General features: G+C 42.2%; 1 protein-coding gene across 2 annotated transcripts in view; it reads right to left on the bottom strand.

Moving 5' to 3' along the window:
- Positions 1 to 102: 102 nt before the first annotated feature.
- LOC146663016 (rho GTPase-activating protein 23-like) overlaps positions 103 to 17,885 on the bottom strand; it is a 55,461-nt gene continuing 37,678 nt past the window's right edge. For both annotated transcript variants that reach the window (XM_085415592.1, XM_085415593.1), the window contains exons 10-23: positions 16,873 to 17,010; positions 15,828 to 16,136; positions 15,687 to 15,748; positions 12,038 to 12,165; positions 11,835 to 11,947; positions 9,697 to 9,849; positions 7,635 to 7,713; positions 7,349 to 7,422; positions 7,169 to 7,258; positions 6,965 to 7,090; positions 5,576 to 5,620; positions 5,135 to 5,228; positions 3,649 to 3,680; positions 103 to 3,563 (exon numbers count right to left, since the gene is read on the bottom strand). In XM_085415592.1, the coding sequence (XP_085271718.1) occupies positions 2,703 to 3,563; positions 3,649 to 3,680; positions 5,135 to 5,228; positions 5,576 to 5,620; positions 6,965 to 7,090; positions 7,169 to 7,258; positions 7,349 to 7,422; positions 7,635 to 7,713; positions 9,697 to 9,849; positions 11,835 to 11,947; positions 12,038 to 12,165; positions 15,687 to 15,748; positions 15,828 to 16,136; positions 16,873 to 17,010 (2,304 nt within the window). In that variant the 3' untranslated portion in view covers positions 103 to 2,702. The remainder of the gene's footprint in view (positions 3,564 to 3,648; positions 3,681 to 5,134; positions 5,229 to 5,575; positions 5,621 to 6,964; positions 7,091 to 7,168; positions 7,259 to 7,348; positions 7,423 to 7,634; positions 7,714 to 9,696; positions 9,850 to 11,834; positions 11,948 to 12,037; positions 12,166 to 15,686; positions 15,749 to 15,827; positions 16,137 to 16,872; positions 17,011 to 17,885) is intronic.

Here is a 17,885-nt window from a genome sequence, read left to right as displayed (position 1 = left end):
CCATACAGGTATGAAACAGGTAGAGGAGTCTAGGTGGTATGCTTCAGTCGGTTTGTATTGCTACAAACAGAGACAGTGGAAGAATCGCCCTTCTATGTGCAGTTCTGTAGGTTCACAGTGTAATTCACTTTAAATGTGAATTACACTGTGAACCTACAGTCTTACTGGAAGTGTCTAAAGAACCTTAGATCACTCAAAAAGTTTGTTATTTTTATTTTGTTTTTATTTTAAGAAATCCTGTCTGGCAGCGTTTGCAGTCAAAATTATGAACATGTTTCTTTCCCAAGATGATTTCCATAAATTCTCTTTTGGCTTCTCTTGTTCATATGATTCTTTTTATGTGTTTGTTTTTTCATTTCTATTAGTGTTATTTCAGTTATTATATATGTAGTATGACAAGGTCTAAGGCGGGAAAAAAGTTAAGGTGGTATGGGCATCTCACAAGGGCGCATCCAATGCAAAGTGTTTCGAGGCCAAGAGACGGTGAAGAGATCTCGGGATGCCTCGGTGTCCCCCTAGATAAGTTGGAGGTGGCTTGGGAGAGTGAGGTCTTGGTGGCTGTGCTTAGGCTGCTGCCCACCAAGACCTGGCTCCACAGAAGTGAAAGAAAATGGATTTTGGATGTAATTCAGGTAAGAAAATCTCCAAATGGCTGCAATCACAGCTTTGCAAGAGTGATGAAAACATTTCTCCCACTGATGCTACATCCAGATGAACAATAAACATGTTGGATTTTGTATGGAGTTAGATGCACAGGGCTTTTTGGGGCGAGTTCTTCTTTCATTCATTTTACCATGAATCTATGGATCCTGCCTTTAAGCTGAGAAGCATTTATTTTCGATTGACTGTATATTTGGTGCCTCAGTCTGTTTCCTTTCTAGACAAACATGAGTAAAGTATGAGCATTCTCTTTTTTATTTTGGACTAATACAATCATCATCATCCTTCATTACATTTGGTCTTCAATGGCCAATGTGTTGTAAACTGGAAGAGTGCCCAATCCTACATCTCCCACATTGCAACTGGGCAGTATCTTTTTGGAATTTCTCGAACTGCTACTGTAAGCTTTCACTTCCCCTCTTTACTTTTCTGAGACAGAAAAAATGCAGTGCTTCTTAGTTCCCAGCATGATGAGAAAACTGTCCCGAATTATGAAATAAATAGAGCTGCCCTTTTTATTAAAGGTCAATTATTTTTAGTTATTGAAGCACAAATATTACTAATCCAGTTTCAATACAAATAATTTAATATGTATAATATTTATATACACAGGTTAACAAGACTTTGCGTGGACCAATTTTGCAACACTTGTACAGAGTTACATGCACCAGGGCACAGACAGAGAAGACAGACGGATTCTAGATATACAAACATGGAGTCTGGTTTGACCACAGCTAATGTCAGTTTAGGTCACACGCATTTTTTTAACCATTCCAATTTTTCATTCTTGAAACTTGTTTTTACAAAACTCAAGTTCTGGGAAGGAATCAAAAAAAATACCGAAGCTGTGAAAAAGAACAAAAAGCTAACATCACTCAGATGAGACTGTGTGGTTTTGGATTTAAGGACGTGGTTTGCTTGCTGCTTTTAGCTGCTTTCTTGTCTCTGTAACACTGACATTAAGTATGAGTTCACAATATGACAAACAACAAATATTTATCATGTTTGCACACTGCTGACACTGTATGATTACACAAACAGAGAAAAAAAAAACACAAAAAAATTGGCATGACTTCACATAGCTGCCCTGAAAACGTATGACGAAACAGGTTTTATTATAGCTCTGGCCCTCCTCATGCAACACACACACACATACTGGGAAACACAATAGTCTTACTGTACACTTAAGGTTTGCATATTTGTATTTGTTTTGACCATGCAAGTATTTTTTAGTCTAAAAAGTCCAATCATACAGCGAGAGACTAAGAGTGGCGATTAGTCAAAACCAGAAGGCAAAAGGAACACCAGTTATTTCAGAGTCAGGCTGCAGAGAAAAACAAAGATGAATTCTTTACTGTGACTTGCTATAACTAGAGCAGCAACAGCTCTTCAGCTAAATTTCAAATGTCTGCTGTGGTACCACATAGCACTTTTACATTTATACTGTTGTAGGTTTTCATTCCAAAAGGTTACAGCCTCTTTATTTATTGCATGCAATAAATAATGAATCTAGAGTTCTGTAGTGTGCAAACCATTATTTCTTCATCTCATTTCTTCAGCTCTGCACCTGCTCCATTGACAGAGGAAGATGTGCGTGGACTTTTTTTTGGTTCACAAGATTATGAATGCAGCTTTCTCACTAATGTAGCTAGCCTCCATCTTTTATATGGTTTATATGAAGTGTCTATGACATCAGTTGTTGTCAGGAGTGCTATTTTCTTCCTCATTTTTGAAGAAGTGTATATTTGATTTGATTTTATGCAGTTTTATTTCTGACCATGTTTGTAGGAGAGAAAAATCCGCAGCAGATGGGAGGGAGTGCAGTATGTGAAAATAAGATAAAGATCCTAGTACCGTGCATTATTGTTGTCACTTTGGAATGACATTGCAATTGCACACAATGACATTTTTTTCCAATGACACATTACATCTCCAATAGAATATTCTGGAGACAGTTTTCCTGCTTGTGGACAAGTGCAACACAGTGTTAGTGAGTAAAGGCCAAGTGCTTGGTATTCATTAGTGTGGATGAAACAGACTGGTTAAACTACCACTGTGTGGCGACGCCATGCTCTCAGCTTGTCCTGCAGGTCTAGGCCTGATCTCCTTAGGATGACAGTGGAATGTCCTGAGGAACTCTGATCTATCCATCCTGATGAAGAGGAGATGAGAGAGGGAAGCTTCTGTGCACAGTGAGGTAGGGACCTGGGACCTGGCTCTCCCTCAGTCATTCTGACTACCTTCACCCTATCATCTCTACATCCTCTTACACTATCCTCATTCCTGCCCAGCTCAAGGTCAAGATTCATGGACACAGCCCTTGTCCTCCCACCTCTAGTTTTCCTATAGCAGATTGGTGCTGACTGGTGCTGAGCAGTTCCACTCTGGCTGCTGATGTTGCGTGACCTGGTGGGTAATACCCAGAAAGGAATGGTCTGATATCCTCTGGCCAGACTGTGATTAAAATGGGAAGGAGGGTTCCTGAGAGTTGGTGATTTTGAGCATGCGGTGTGGATCTGACGGGTTGAGTCAGATCCTCTATTTGGATAAAGCTGTGATGGTGGTAAGTTGGTTCTTTGGCTGTTCCTCCTTTTTGACATCTTTGCATCACTGCCTGCTCCTTTTGCTTTAGCTTCTTCTCCTCCTACAAGTGAGATCTTTCCCTCTATCCTTTTTTCAGTGTTAAGGATGGTTTGTTCTCCCTCGACTTCATCTAGCTCTCCTCTTTCTTCTTTTTCCCCTACCCCTCCTTCACCATTGTTGCTGGCTTTGGCTGGTTCGTGCGCAGAAATCTCATCAGTGTTTCTGCTCACTGTGTGGATACTTGGACTTTTTTTATGTTTGTGGGTGACGGCAGCGATGATGGACTTGGTGTTCGGATCTTTTTTGGATGCAGAGGAAAGCTGAAAGGTTACCACTTGTAAGTATTTGTAATTATGTTTTTTCTATTGCAAAATGTGATATCCTATTCCAAGAATTAGCACCTACCTTTAACTTAAGAGAATCGCTGGTGGTGGAACCTGATAGAAAGGAAAAAGTAAGTTAGTTAATGTCATCATTGGATGGTAGTAATGTTAGGATGGTCACAAAATATAAAAACATGTAAATAAAGAGAAATCACAGCACAAGCTGCTTTCAAAAAGGCAAAGTGGAGATGTTGGAAAAAACAATAGTTGTGGAAAGAGCACAAATGGTTAAATGAATCCAAAGAAAGAGCAAACACACAGAAAGGAAGACCTGGTCCTACCGAAGAGGTTGATCCACTGTCTCAGCTAGAAAAAAGCACAGAAAGGCCCAGAAGAAGAGAACAGAGGAAAAAGTAGGAAACATTGTCAGTATCTACAAGCACAACAGAACAGAGGTCTGCTGAGAAAGAAAAATGCTGTCAGTTGATGAGGCTACAGAATTATGAATAAGGAGGGAAAGTTAAGACTTTCCAACTAAAGCAGTGAGGCTCTTTTCTTCAAGTTGTATGTAAGCAGTGTTTCCACTGCTCATCTGAATTAACCATAAATTGGCAAGAGTCTGTGTTCAGTGAGGAAATAGTGAACTCAGTGATTTCTACTAAAGCCCGTCTAATGTTTCAACATTTCTGTGTTGCTAGTGTTGAATGCAGTGGCATTAGATTGTCAGTGTCTGAACCCCTGCATACTCTTGCTGGGTATTTTTGTGCACCAGGAGAAACCAGGACCCATTGCACCAAAAAGGGTCTGACAGTACGTTTAAGGAATTTATCCGAACACCTAATGGCAGTCAGGGTGCCTTTATCTAGTCTTTGCCTAGAGGTCTGTGCGTTCTTTCATGAATATGCCTCCCCTGACTATGACCCATGACCAAACTGGTAATGCTGAGCGATGTTACGCACAGCATAACGTTGGCCACGTCGTCTCCAGGCTATTTTATGCCTGTCAAAAGTGACCAGGTGAAGATGCTGCCCTCTGTGAAATGTACAGGGCACCATTGGTCGACCTATCAATTCTGGTATTCTATAGCAAATGCCAGTTGGGTTCCATGGTCCCAGGCAGTGAGCAAAATGCTGAAGCATTAAGACTTCTTTTCACTGGATCTAAGGGACCCGGCCCAACTGCTGAAAAACCACACACCATAATCCCTCCTCCACCAAACTTTACATTTGGCACAATGCAGTCAGACAAGTACCATTCTCCTGGCAACTGCCAAACCCAGACTCTTCCAGTGGGCTGCCAGACATAGAAGCATGATTTTTTTACTCCAGAAATTGTCACTCCGTCTCTACTGCTCTAGAGTACATCCATTACTTTGCATTGTGCTCGGTCATGCAAGGTTTGGAAGCAGCTGCTAGGCCATGACAACACATTCCATTAAGCTCTCTACCCACTGTTCTTGAGCTACTCTTAAAGCTCACGAGAATCTAGCTGCTTCACAATGTGCGTACAATTGAATCTGTCTGTTGGTGAAGCATTAAAGGACTCTTGCAGCAGCCCCCACTCCTCACCTGATGCCTCTCTTGGCATGCCCGGCTTGCCAATGTTGGTCAGCAGATGGTCAATGTTGGGCAAAGGCTGTATGTCCCAATTATCATCTGGGGCCTACAGTCACACACAAACGCACGCGGGCACACACACACACACACACACACACACACACACACACACACACACACACACACACACACACACACACACACAAACGCACGCGGGCACACACACACACACACACACACACACACAAACGCACGCGGGCACACACACACACACACACACACACACAAACGCACGCGGGCACACACACACACACACACACACACACACACACACACACACACACACACACACACACACACACACATCCAGCAGACATAAAAGAAGTGACGACATCTGAATGCATACAGTCATTCATGGTGTTTTCTGTTCATTTGGGTGATAAGAGCCCATACCTTCTCTTCTTTATCAAGCTCTTCATTACTGAAGAACCAGTCATACTGTTGGAGAAAGGAAACAGCTGGTATCAAGGAAATTCTGCTGCACTATTTTGAATCATATTTATCAAATAGATTCTAGTTGCTTATGTAAACAAGGAGTCCTTTATAGTCCTATATAGATTTTATAGTTGCATATTATTCTGATAGAGCACTTTGCTCTCAGACAGCAGGCTTACTTGCGGTTCCTAGAATATTTAAAAGCAGAATAGGAGTCTCCCATCTCTCCTGTGGAACCTGTTCCCAGTTTGGATTCAGGAGACAGACACTTTCTGCTTTTAGGATTAAACTTAACATTTCCTTTCTTTGTTTCTTTCCTTTTTACCAAAAGCAGGTTAGGGCTGGATCGGTTTACCCTGAACCATCCCTCAGTTATGCTGCTATACGCTCAGATTGCTGGATGATTTCCCATGATGCACTGAGATCTTCTCTGTGTTTGCTTATGTGCCACTATCAAACTATTTGTAACAAGTGTCACAAGTGTTATGTCCTGTTTGCTTTTTGCAGTCTGCTTGTGTTCACCATCCATCCAGCTGCAGTAGATGGTTCCCCCTCCCTAAGCCTGGTTCTGATGGAGTTCTCTATCTGTTAAAGGGAATTCTTCCTTTCCACAGTCTAGGGAGCTTGGAAAGAAAAGTGTCTGCACTTCTTTAAGTTGCTTGAAGACATTTCACCTCTCAGTTTGAGGGTCAAATGGTGGAGAGTCCCAGATTTAAGCCTTGTGGGAGTGTCCCCCCAAGACGGACAATGGACCCCGTAATGATCCTCCAACTAATCACACGAGCCAAGGTGTGAAAACGGGTTCAGGTCAAAATCAGCCAAAGTTTCAGGTGAGCTCATTGTGAAACTTAGCCCCACCCTATCATGTGATTTCCCAGACGCCTTAACGCCCACTCACATCCTGGGCCATTTGACCTCGGGTCCAGACGGTTTTCTTTCCAAGCTCCTTAGACTACGATGACCTGGATGACTGAGAACCTTCACAGACATATTCCTTTCCACAGTTCCCAAGCGTTTGCTTATAAAGGATTGCTTGATTATTTTTTTTCTCTAATATTGCAGGGTGTTTATCTTACAATATAAAGCATCTTCAAACAGAACTTGCACTATATAAGTAGAACTGAACCACTAAAGCAACTTTCACATACCTTTCTTGACACAAAGAAAATTTGCATCTTTGGCTACAATTGAACCAACAACCTTTTAGTTGCTAATTGAATGTACAGTATTGTCCACTACACCACTGGAGGCAGAACTGAATGCAGCACTACTGCATGGTGTTAATGCATAAAACACAACTGGCGATTCACAGAGGTGCAACTGGAGCAAGCAGCTGGTGGTTCTTACATGCAGGATAAGGGTCTCTACTATTTTGTAGCGATCAGGCATGTGGGTGACCATGTCTGTCATGTTGTCCTCTGATGTCCTCACCAGAGTGGGTCCAAACACCAGGGCTAGATTTCTTGGCTCCATCTGGAAATAATATTAAAACTTCATTTTAGACCACAAAAAAACCACGATTCAATTGATGGGACTGAAGGTAAAGGTTACCTTATTCTTTTCAGAGTGATCTGCTACCTTCTTGAGGTGACCCAACAGAAACTTAAGGGTGTGATAATAATGATCTGGCAGGTCATGGATCTAGAAAGAAGCAATGGGTACATATAGAGAGAGTTTTACTATCAAAAAGACAGAAGTATGTTCACTTCTCTGTTCTCTGCCCTCTTTTACCAGTTTGTTCATTGTCTTTAATCTCTCTTCTCCATCTTCAATCCGGTTGGCATCAATGAAGTGATTGTATTTATCTGTAGGCAGAGATAATGGATGACTAACTAACTACAAGTGATATTCTAAAATTCTGAAAATCATATGCCAACAAATTCAGCGGCTTTGTAACTTGCCACTGAAGAAAAAATGCAATCTTTTTTTATTTTTTATCCAAGCAACAGAACATTATTCAATACATACTCGTTAAAGATTCTTTGACATTTCACTGTAAACAAATGTCTGGACTCACCATCAGTAAACAGAGGCTCAGGCAGTTTTCGGAAGAATGTTTTAAGTAGGCTGCTGATAACATTCAGGTCTTGCCATCTCTGTGAGGACATGAAGAGGAGGCTTTAGGATTATAGTATCCCACATAGCAGACAGGTCTGGCCCAGATCTGGTATCAAGCCGGCACTGCTGGCTGACTTCTGGCATGATAAGACGTATGTCATCCAGATATGGGCCAGGCCTGGCATAGATGGCACTGTCTATGCGATGGCATGCCATCTGGCTCGATTGTGGTTTGGGTTATGTGGCCCAGGCTCATAGCAAACAGGTCTGGCCCGGATCCGGCATCAAGCTGGCCCTTCTGACTGACTGGTGTCATGGCAGAGTGTATGTCAACCAGATGTGGGCCAGGTCTGGCAATGATGGCACTATTTATGTTCCTATTTTCCAATTTTAGTTAGAAGACCCAAATGCCATTTGCAGTACTATACTGCTATGGTAGCCAACGTTTCAAATGCAGGTTTGACAGGTTTGTGAGTGTACACTTTATCCAAAACCTAGTGATGGTTTACTCAAGTTTACCACTGGCCGGCTGTAGCTCAGGAGGTAGAGCAGATCACCTGCTGATTGGAAGGTTAGTGGTTCAATCCCTGGTTCCTCCAGTCTGCATGCTGAGTGTGAATATGTATGAATGTAGTTAGGAGAAGATGTGTTAATGTGGCATGTTGTATAGAGACTAGAAAAGCACTATTTAAGAATTCACTGCCTGAACAGAGTTTAGTCATGTTGCTTTTGTACTATTATGTTCTGGCACATGTTGTTATTACATGGCTTGATTAAGGTACACATTAGGCTGACATCTGGGGCCAGAGCTGAAACTGTTCTGGGCCAGCACAGGACCACCAGTGTGTCTGCAACTGGCCTTGTGCTGGCCCATGTGTGGGCCACCTCTGGCAAAACATATCTGGGCCAGCAAAGCGCCGTCATTCTTTGCGGTATGTGGGCCATGTGTGCACACACTGTGTGGGCCAGATCTGGGCCATACCAATTTCGCTATGTGGGAATTACCTAATCTATCAAAATTACACATAAAATCTGTTTCAAATATGGCATAGAAAAACTTCTTTTCTATTCTATTGGCGGCAATCTGTTCTTTAGGTCATCCCAAAAAGGTATTCTTTTCATCGGGACGTAGCGTTTTCAGGGGACGAAATGTTTTGTCACTCATCCAGCTGACTTCTTCAGTCTCAGCTGACCACAGCTTTGCCTAACCTTTAAGCAGTACCTTTGCACAGTGACTGAAACTAGCACCGCTGGCGAACAATGGGCTGTGAGGCCAGTTCCTTGATCATTAATATGCAAATTGTCATGGTCATTGATCAACAACCACTGATCAAAGACCATTGATCAATGGCTATTGATCAGTGGCCATAAGCATAATTCACAAAAAGTTGGGGAATGGCTGCAATCACAGCATTGTAAGATGGCAAAGGTTTACCCTTTAGATCACCTCCTCAATTCAGAGATGGTCTTTCCTCTCTGGTGAACTTGATGTGTTGGTCCACAGAGTTTGTTCACGGTGCTGATCACATTAACTCGGTGGACCAACACATCAAGTTCACCAGGAAGGATATGAAAAATGACAAGTAGCATGATCATTGATCAGAATTGAACAATTTTTCATTTAGGACTTGGTAGGTTTGGATAACTTTTTCCCCTAATAAGTTAAAATAAATGTCCTTGGGTTATCTTTGTCTAATATTAAAATTAATTTGATGATTTGAAATAATTAAGAGTTAGAAAAAAAGGTGCTGCAGTTACTCAAAGGGAAGACAAAAGAAATAACTTCAGCTCCTGTCATTATAGATTATAATCAGCTCCTTAGATTATAGTCTTTAGTGGTATGTACTTTCAGTCTGACCTGCCACAGTCAGACTTTATCTTTATTGTGTTAAAAATTTCCTCTATAGTTTTCTAATAATTTAATCTGTTTCAGATGTAAAATTTTGAACATTTAAAAAACTCATCATGATGTAACATTAGTTGCTGTAGTCTGCTAAGCAAAGCAGGGCTCGTTTCCATACCTCTTCAGCAGTGTTCAAGTCCATGCCCTTGTTGAGATGCTCCTGCAAGTTAGACACCATGGCATTGTTGCCTGGTACACGGTATATACCAGTGTACTCCAGACCAGTTGCCTCTACAACACCACAACACATCTCCACTATTAGAGGAACAAACTGATAAGAGAAAGCAAGGGAGACAAAAGAGGGAAAAATAGACAATAAAAAAACTATTTCAACAAACAGATTTTCACCTACAACCTCAGCATCACATGACAATCACACTCCGTCTGAACATATACATCATTTGAAATAAGTTATTTCTGGAACAGTTGCTTTAGTGGCTTGTCTTTGTCTGTTCCATTGATCTTTTTGGGAAAAGTGGGGACCTTGGACAATAAGATGGACAAGATTGGCGAGCAAATTAAGAGAATGACAAAATACCGTGTTCTGTGCTCTAACAGTGCCTTCACAGGGTCCAGTTTCAGCTGCCTTTTTGATTATTTTATTTAACTGGAATTATTAAACAAAAGGCAACGTTTTCAAGCATAGCAGAAATCCAAAAATGGAGCAGAAAATAAAGTCAATAAATCCAAATAGAAGACACACCAAAAAGGTGAAAAGGTGAAACTCTAAACCAGAAGTAAACTAAGAAACAAACTGAAAATGAATAAAGAGAACTTAAATGACCAAACAAACATACATACTTGGTAAAAGCACCTGACACTATTACTCACAGACACCTCATCAGAAATACTCTCAGCAGAAGACAATACAATAACACATGGGTCATCAAATGGTAATGTCTCTTGCTTGCTTCCCTATGTGAAGGCTGTCTCTGGAAAGGACCCCTTCAAAGTCAGTGTGGATTTAATATGTGCTTGTATACCAGCAGACTTACCTTTGTCCCAGCCATCACCCTGCTCTGCGGCCCTTCAGTCAGTTCACTCTAGCTTAGATTTCTACTTGTTAACAAACTCTGCTAACTTTGTTTCCTTGTATCATCTTTAGGAGGCTTTTTCCCCTCAGAGAGCCCAGGTGGTGGAGCACACCACTCCACCATCTTGCTACCAAATAAGAATGAGTGCTTTAACAAGTAACAGTATGGCGCAGATTATTTGCTCTCAAAATGAATTGCCTTTCACAGTTTACATCTCTCAGAAGCATCAGAGAGTCACTATCACACCGCCATCTTTGTCCGTTCCTCTCAGTCCACAGAGAGAGCCTCGTCTCAGCTGGAATCCTTCTCCAGTCAACTGGAAAAAGGCTGAGATTTTTTACTAACACAATGATCTCTAGAATTCAAACAGCTGAGCTGAAAACATTACTTCAACAGCACAGCGGCACTTGAAAGCAGGGCACTTTTAAGGAGTGTTCTTTCTCCTTATACAATCTTTTGATTTCTGCTAAGCTCCTCGATGATGACTCCTTTGAAGTGTTAACAGACTCACGGGCTGAGTAGGGTTTTTACCTCTACTCAGCCCGTGAGTAAGAATGAAGTGTCTACAAAGACACTTCATAGCCAAACAACTAAATACTCCATTGGAACCTCTGTCCAAACTTTTCCAAGTCTCCGTCTTAAATGGTCACCATCTTGCCTGTATCACCATTGCTCTGGACACTAGAAATCTTAGAGTACATCCAAGTCTACATCTCTGATGCACCTAACACACTGATGGTATTTGGACCCTCTTGGTTTTTTTCAGAGAACTTGACCTCTGACCTTCAGTCCAAAGTCACTGAGATTAAAACTTGTCCGAGATTTTTAGTAGATATACCTGTGGTATCAGTTTGAAATCCTAGGTGAATGCTTTCTCGAGTTATCGCATTCGTAAGATTTTCAGAAAACTTGAATACATCAGTTTCAGTAAAATACCTATCATACTTTCCAATGAGCTACACGGCTTTCTTTACTTAAAATCTCATTAGAAACCTATTTTATTGTACATTATTTTAAAACAAACTTTTTTTCCCTGCTAACTTGTTTTAACCACTTACAGAAACAATAAAGTTCACCAAAGAAAAAACTGATTTACAATAGACCCAAGGCAAAAAATACATTTATAGGTCTGCTCCACTTTAACTTGACAGTTTGATTTTGGGATTATTTAATGATTCTGCTTGTAGCCAAGCAGTTTTTTTTACTATGAATTTTGACTTACCTTATGGTTGACAGCAGGCTGACAGTCCTCGAGACGTACACCAAAAGCCTTTGGAACACCTGTCTTCTTGGCCTTCTTCATGATGTTGATGCTCCACAGTGCCTTGTTATCATCTGACTCACACAGATGCAGATAAATGGATACATAATTAAGTTAAGCATTTTTGCTGCTTTGATTTGTCATATATACTGAAGAACACAAACCAGAGTCATGTTTAGACCCTCCAGATCTGGAAGCTCTGTTCACTGAAGTGTTGTCAGTTTTTGCCAGAAAGAAGGGCGGCATCATACGATGGGCTCTGGGAGAGGAGTCTAGCTTACTACCTGTCAGACTACACAAAAGAGAACAACAAAGTTAGGCAATTTTTAACCTCATCGTGTTGGTTTAGGTGTGGATGTTAGTTTAAGTGGATGTAACAAGGTTAACAGAAGTTGTTAGTTTTGATGTGTCTTCAAAAGATATTAATAAATAAAAAGGTGCAGTGGTTTTGATACACTATATTGCCAAAAGTATATATCCATATTTACAAGTATATGCACTTGAATGACATTGATTGCCAGGATAGCTGTAGCTCGGGCAGTAGAGCAGGCCATCTACTAACTGGAAGGTTGGTGGTTTGATCCCTGGCTGCCCCTAGTCTGCATGCCAAGTATCTTTAAGCAACATGTTAACCCCAATTTAATTCATAGAGTTTCTATTAGGTCAGCCCTCTTTGCAGCTATAACAGCTTCACCTCTTCTCAGAACGTTTTCCACAAAGTTTAGGAGTGTGATTTATTAGAGTTATTTGTGGCCCTTCTTGCAGAAGTGGATTTGTAAGGACACGGAGACTTGGCTTCTCTTTCTAATTCCTCCCAAAGGTGTTCTGTCGAGGTCAGTACTCTCTACAGGCCAGTCAACTTCTTCCACATCCCACTTGCTCATTTATGTCTTTATGGACCTTGCTTTTTGGACTGGTCCAGTTCCCACAAAATTGGGAGAATGAAGTTGTCATGACGTGGACACTCCAGTGGCACTTAAAGTAATGGGAAACAACTTTATCAAGTGACCAACGCATTTTGGCTTGTGGTCTTCATCAGGATCATAAAATGTCAACGTTTAAATAAAAAACAGGAAACAGAAAAAAATGTTAAAAAATCCAAGTGGACCAATTACACCTTCACATGAAGTTGTCCAAATGGTATCTGGGTGGCATGGTGGCCTGGTGGTTAGGACTGTTGCCTCACAGAAACCTCAGTTTGACTCCACCCTCTGGCAAGGGCCTTTCTATGTGGAGTTTGCGTGTTCTCCCCATGTCTCCATGGGTTCTCTCCAGGTACTCCAGCTTCCTCCCACAGTCCAAAGGCATACAATTAGTGGGGTTGCATTTATTGGTGATTCTAAATTGCCCAAAGGTGTGAATGTGAGTGCGAATGGTTGTCTGTCTCTCTGTGTTAACCCTGCATCAGACTGGCAGTCTGTACAGGGTGTACCTTGCCTCTTACCCTGTGGTAGCTTGGATAGGCTCCAGTCCTCTGCAAAGTGTAAGAGAATGGATGGATAGTCATGTGGCACTGAGAGTTCCTTTCACTGAAAAACAACCCCACACCATATTCCCCCCTCCACCAGTCAGATAAGTACCATTCCCCTGGCAACCACCAGACTCCTTCATCATCCCGGTTCCCTCCTTTATGTGTACAGTGGGGCAAAAAAGTATTTAGTCAGCCACCGATTGTGCAAGTTCCCCCACCTAAAATGATGACAGAGGTCAGTAATTTGCACCAGAGGTACACTTCAACTGTGAGAGACAGAATGTGAAAAAAAAATCCATGAATGCACATGGTAGGATTTGTAAAGAATTTATTCGTAAATTAGGGTGGAAAATAAGTATTTGGTCACCTCAAACAAGGAAAATCTCTGGCTCTCACAGACCTGTAACGTCTTCTGTAAGAAGCTTTTCTGTCCCCCACTCGTTACCTGTATGAATGGCACCTGTTTGAACTCATCATCTGTATAAAAGACACCTGTCCACAGCCTCAAACAGTCAGACTCCAAACTCCGCCATGGCCAAGACCAAAGAGCTTTCGAAGGACACCAGGAAAAGTATTGTAGACCTGCACCAGACTGGGAAGAGTGAATCTACAATAGGCAAGCAGCTTGGTGTGAAAAAATCAACTGTGGGAACAATCATCAGAAAATGGAAGACATACAAGACTACTGATAATCTCCCTCGATCTGGGGCTCCACGCAAGATCTCATCCCGTGGGGTCAAAATGATCATGAGAACGGTGAGCAAAGATCCCAGAACCACACGGGGGGACCTGGTGAATGACCTGCAGAGAGCTGGGACCAAAGTAACAAAGGTCACCATCAGTAACACACTACAACGGCAGGGAATCAAATCCCGCAGTGCCAGACGTGTTCCGCTGCTGAAGCCAGTGCATGTCCAGGCCCGTCTGAAGTTTGCCAGAGAGCACATGGATGATACAGCAGAGGATTGGGAGAATGTCATGTGGTCAGATGAAACCAAAGTAGAACTTTTTGGTATAAACTCAACTCGTCGTGTTTGGAGGAAGAAGTTGCATCCCAAGAACACCATACCTACTGTGAAGCATGGGGGTGGAAACATCATGCTATGGGGCTGTTTTTCTGCCAAGGGGACAGGACGACTGATCCGTGTTAAGGACAGAATGAATGGGGCCATGTATCGTGAGATTTTGAGCCAAAACCTCCTTCCATCAGTGAGAACTTTGAAGATGAAACGAGGCTGGGTCTTCCAACATGACAATGATCCAAAACACACCGCCTGGGCAACAAAGGAGTGGCTCCGTAAGAAGCATTTGAAAGTCCTGGAGTGGCCTAGCCAGTCTCCAGACCTCAACCCCATAGAAAATCTGTGGCGGGAGTTGAAAGTCCGTGTTGCTCGGCGACAGCCCCAAAACATCACTGCTCTCGAGAAGATCTGCATGGAGGAATGGGCCAAAATACCAGCTACTGTGTGTGCAAACCTGGTAAAGACCTATAGTAAACGTTTGACCTCTGTTATTGCCAACAAAGGTTATGTTACAAAGTATTGAGTTGTATTTTTGTTATTGACCAAATACTTATTTTCCACCCTGATTTACGAATAAATTCTTTACAAATCCTACCATGTGGATTCATGGATTTTTTTTCACATTCTGTCTCTCACAGTTGAAGTGTACCTCTGGTGCAAATTACTGACCTCTGTCATCATTTTAGGTGGGGGAACTTGCACAATCGGTGGCGACTAAATACTTTTTTGCCCCACTGTATTTGTTTTTGAGTGTGTGCGTGTGTTTCCAGAGTGGCGGTTTACGCGCATCATCAGGCCGGAAGGTTATATATACGAAGAGCTGGAGTTTTCACCATTCACGCAATGGTCCACGAGCACTGTGTGGGAGTCAGAAGCACCACAACGGAAGACATGTGTTTTGGAAATTGTCACATTACTATCACTATTCAACTATCTTCACTATAAATAAACTCACTCTCTATTTTGGAAAGTCCTGCATTTGGGTCCCGTTCTTGGCCTGAACCTGACGGACCCATTCTTTCATTCTTTGTAGAAGCAGCCTACATGCCTGTGTACTTGATTTTATACACCTGTGGCCATGGAAGTGATTGGAACACCTGAATTCAATGATTTGGATGGATGAGTGAATACTTTTGGCAATATTTTGGGAAATGTTCTGTATATTCCAAATTCTTTTCATGATAACTACAGTTTTATTTGTAATTTGGGGAAATTGCAGTTTAAAGTATGATTTGTGGCAATCTTCAAGCCCAGAATTACAGTGACTTCTAATTACTGTAAGGCGCAGACTTTTTACTTAATATAATTATTCATCCTGACCTGTGTTTCTTGTAGTCATTCAGCTTCTTGTTGATGAGAGCCTGTCTTGAGAAACCAATCTCCTATAAAGAATGAAAGCCACAAATTAGTTTGGTGTATGTGTTTGTGCAGCCAGTGCAAACTAGCAAATATTATTCATACCTCGTTATCTGTTTTGCTATTCTCCCTAATAACCTTGATCCATGCCAGCATGTCATCGCTATCCTCGGCCTGAAGCAGGTACTCGCAGAAATCCTGCGTGGTCAACCTCAAGGTGTGTTTCCGCTTGGTTTCACTGTAGGCAATGTCAATCAAGCAACAGCGGATGCTGATTGGACAATGTTCAACCTGACCGGGTCCTGCTCCTGCCCCGTGAATCACTGCATCTCGCTTGTCTTTGTAAAGGAAGAGTGAATGGGAGCGGAGAACGGAGAAGGCGCGTCTCCACGGTCGCATACTCCCACCGACTTTCTGTCATGAAGAAAGATGAAGAGAAGGCATAACCTTAAAAAAATGTACCGTTTAGCAACTGAAACTACCTGATTGGCTCGCTGAAACTCATTTCTTCACATGACACTGGAAGGTGTATGTCATATTTTAAAGAACTTAAACATTTAGCCAGAGTTCTTTGCCTGATGCTGGTTTGGCAACATAAAGATGACCTATACAGTATTGTACAGAGTTTTGTTTTGATGCTGTGTCTGATAGGTGTATTAATATATTTATTATCACAGGCAAATACCAAATCAGGATGCACCGTTCAACAGCAAATCTCACAATACAATTATGCTTACTTGAGGGTATATGGAAATTTGCCCAACCAACTTGAAGGAGGCATTTGAAGAGGTGTGTGTGTGTGTGTGTCTGTGTGTGTGTGTTGGTCCATTTGGTGTAAATTTAGTTTGCATTGTTTTCAAAACTCATTCCTGGTGGGTGTTGTTGGTCTTTTCCAGGGCCGATAACGTTTATGTGTTTTGTGGAAAGACTTTCTAGGTGTAGCCAGGAGGCAGGTGTTTTCTTTGGTGATCTCAGAAACCCCTCTCTCCTTTTCAGCAAACACTAAGTGGAAAGTCGGAATAAGTGTCCTTACATAAGAGCTGGCCATCTCTTTTTAGTTTGCTAACACCTGGACACGGACAAGCATTAGAAAAGACATCCTGCATAAATGCAGACACAGTGGGGTTTTTTCTTCTTCTTTTATTTTTACCTTTCCCTTCTCTGTCAGAATCTGTTTGTAGTGCAGCCAGCCCTCCTTGTGAACATCACTGAAGGTGATGATACCCAGCTCAGAGGTGGAGTGGCGCTTGGATCGGGCGTCCTCTTGGGCTTGCAGACTTTCCAAAGACTGAAACACATTGTGGAAGTATTATGTTTCGATCTAACAAGACTGGTCCATCTTCAAAAAGCAGGACGTGGAGACTTGCACTCAGTCTGGCCTTTTCTACATTAAGTGCTGTGTGGAGAATCTGACAGTGACAGAAAAACTATCTGGGTTTTTCCTAACCAAAAACCTTGGATGATGAGTGAAGTGCAGGCTCTGATAAGAACTCTTAACTTTGCCTTCAAGCTTAGGGACAGTTCTCTGTGCAGCACTGCCAGAGCCGAACTGAGTAGAGACATCAAACAAGCCAAGGAGGCCTACAGGAGGATACAGGACTTTCTCACTTATAATAACCTCTAGCATCCAAGCCCTCACCAACTACAAAGGCCAGAGCCCCCAACCCTTAACAGCGGCCACAAACTCACAAAGGAGCTCAACACCTTCTTCACTCTGTTTCTTTGCCCCCCCCCCCCACCTCGCGGCTCATGCCACTGTTCCCACCTGTCTGAGAGCCCCCATCATCACTCACATCCAAAGACTGGTATAGACAGCCTTATTGACTACAGGCCTATAGCCCTCATGTCTGTATTCATGAAGTGTGTTGAGTGGATAGTGTCACAGCACATCAAAAACTCTCTACTCCCCTCCCTCAACCCCCAACAGTTTGCTTACAGAGCAAATCAGTCCACAGAGGATGCCATCACCATCACCCTTCACAGAGCACTGAGCCATCTGGAGAACATGAAGAGCTATGTGTGCATGCTCTTCATGGGCTATAGCTCAGCATTCAACACCATAATCCTAGACATCCTCACCACCAAACGGAACCATCTTCAGATCCCCCCCTGCCACCTGCTCCTGGATCAAAGACTTCCTCACCAACCAGCCTCAATAACTCC

Source organism: Rhamphochromis longiceps, linkage group LG8, assembly GCF_057381845.1.
Source record: "Rhamphochromis longiceps isolate RC_006_pf linkage group LG8, R_longiceps_female_GT1.1, whole genome shotgun sequence".
Classification (NCBI taxonomy): Eukaryota; Metazoa; Chordata; class Actinopteri; order Cichliformes; family Cichlidae; genus Rhamphochromis; species Rhamphochromis longiceps.
This window is presented reverse-complemented; position numbering and strand designations above follow the sequence as displayed.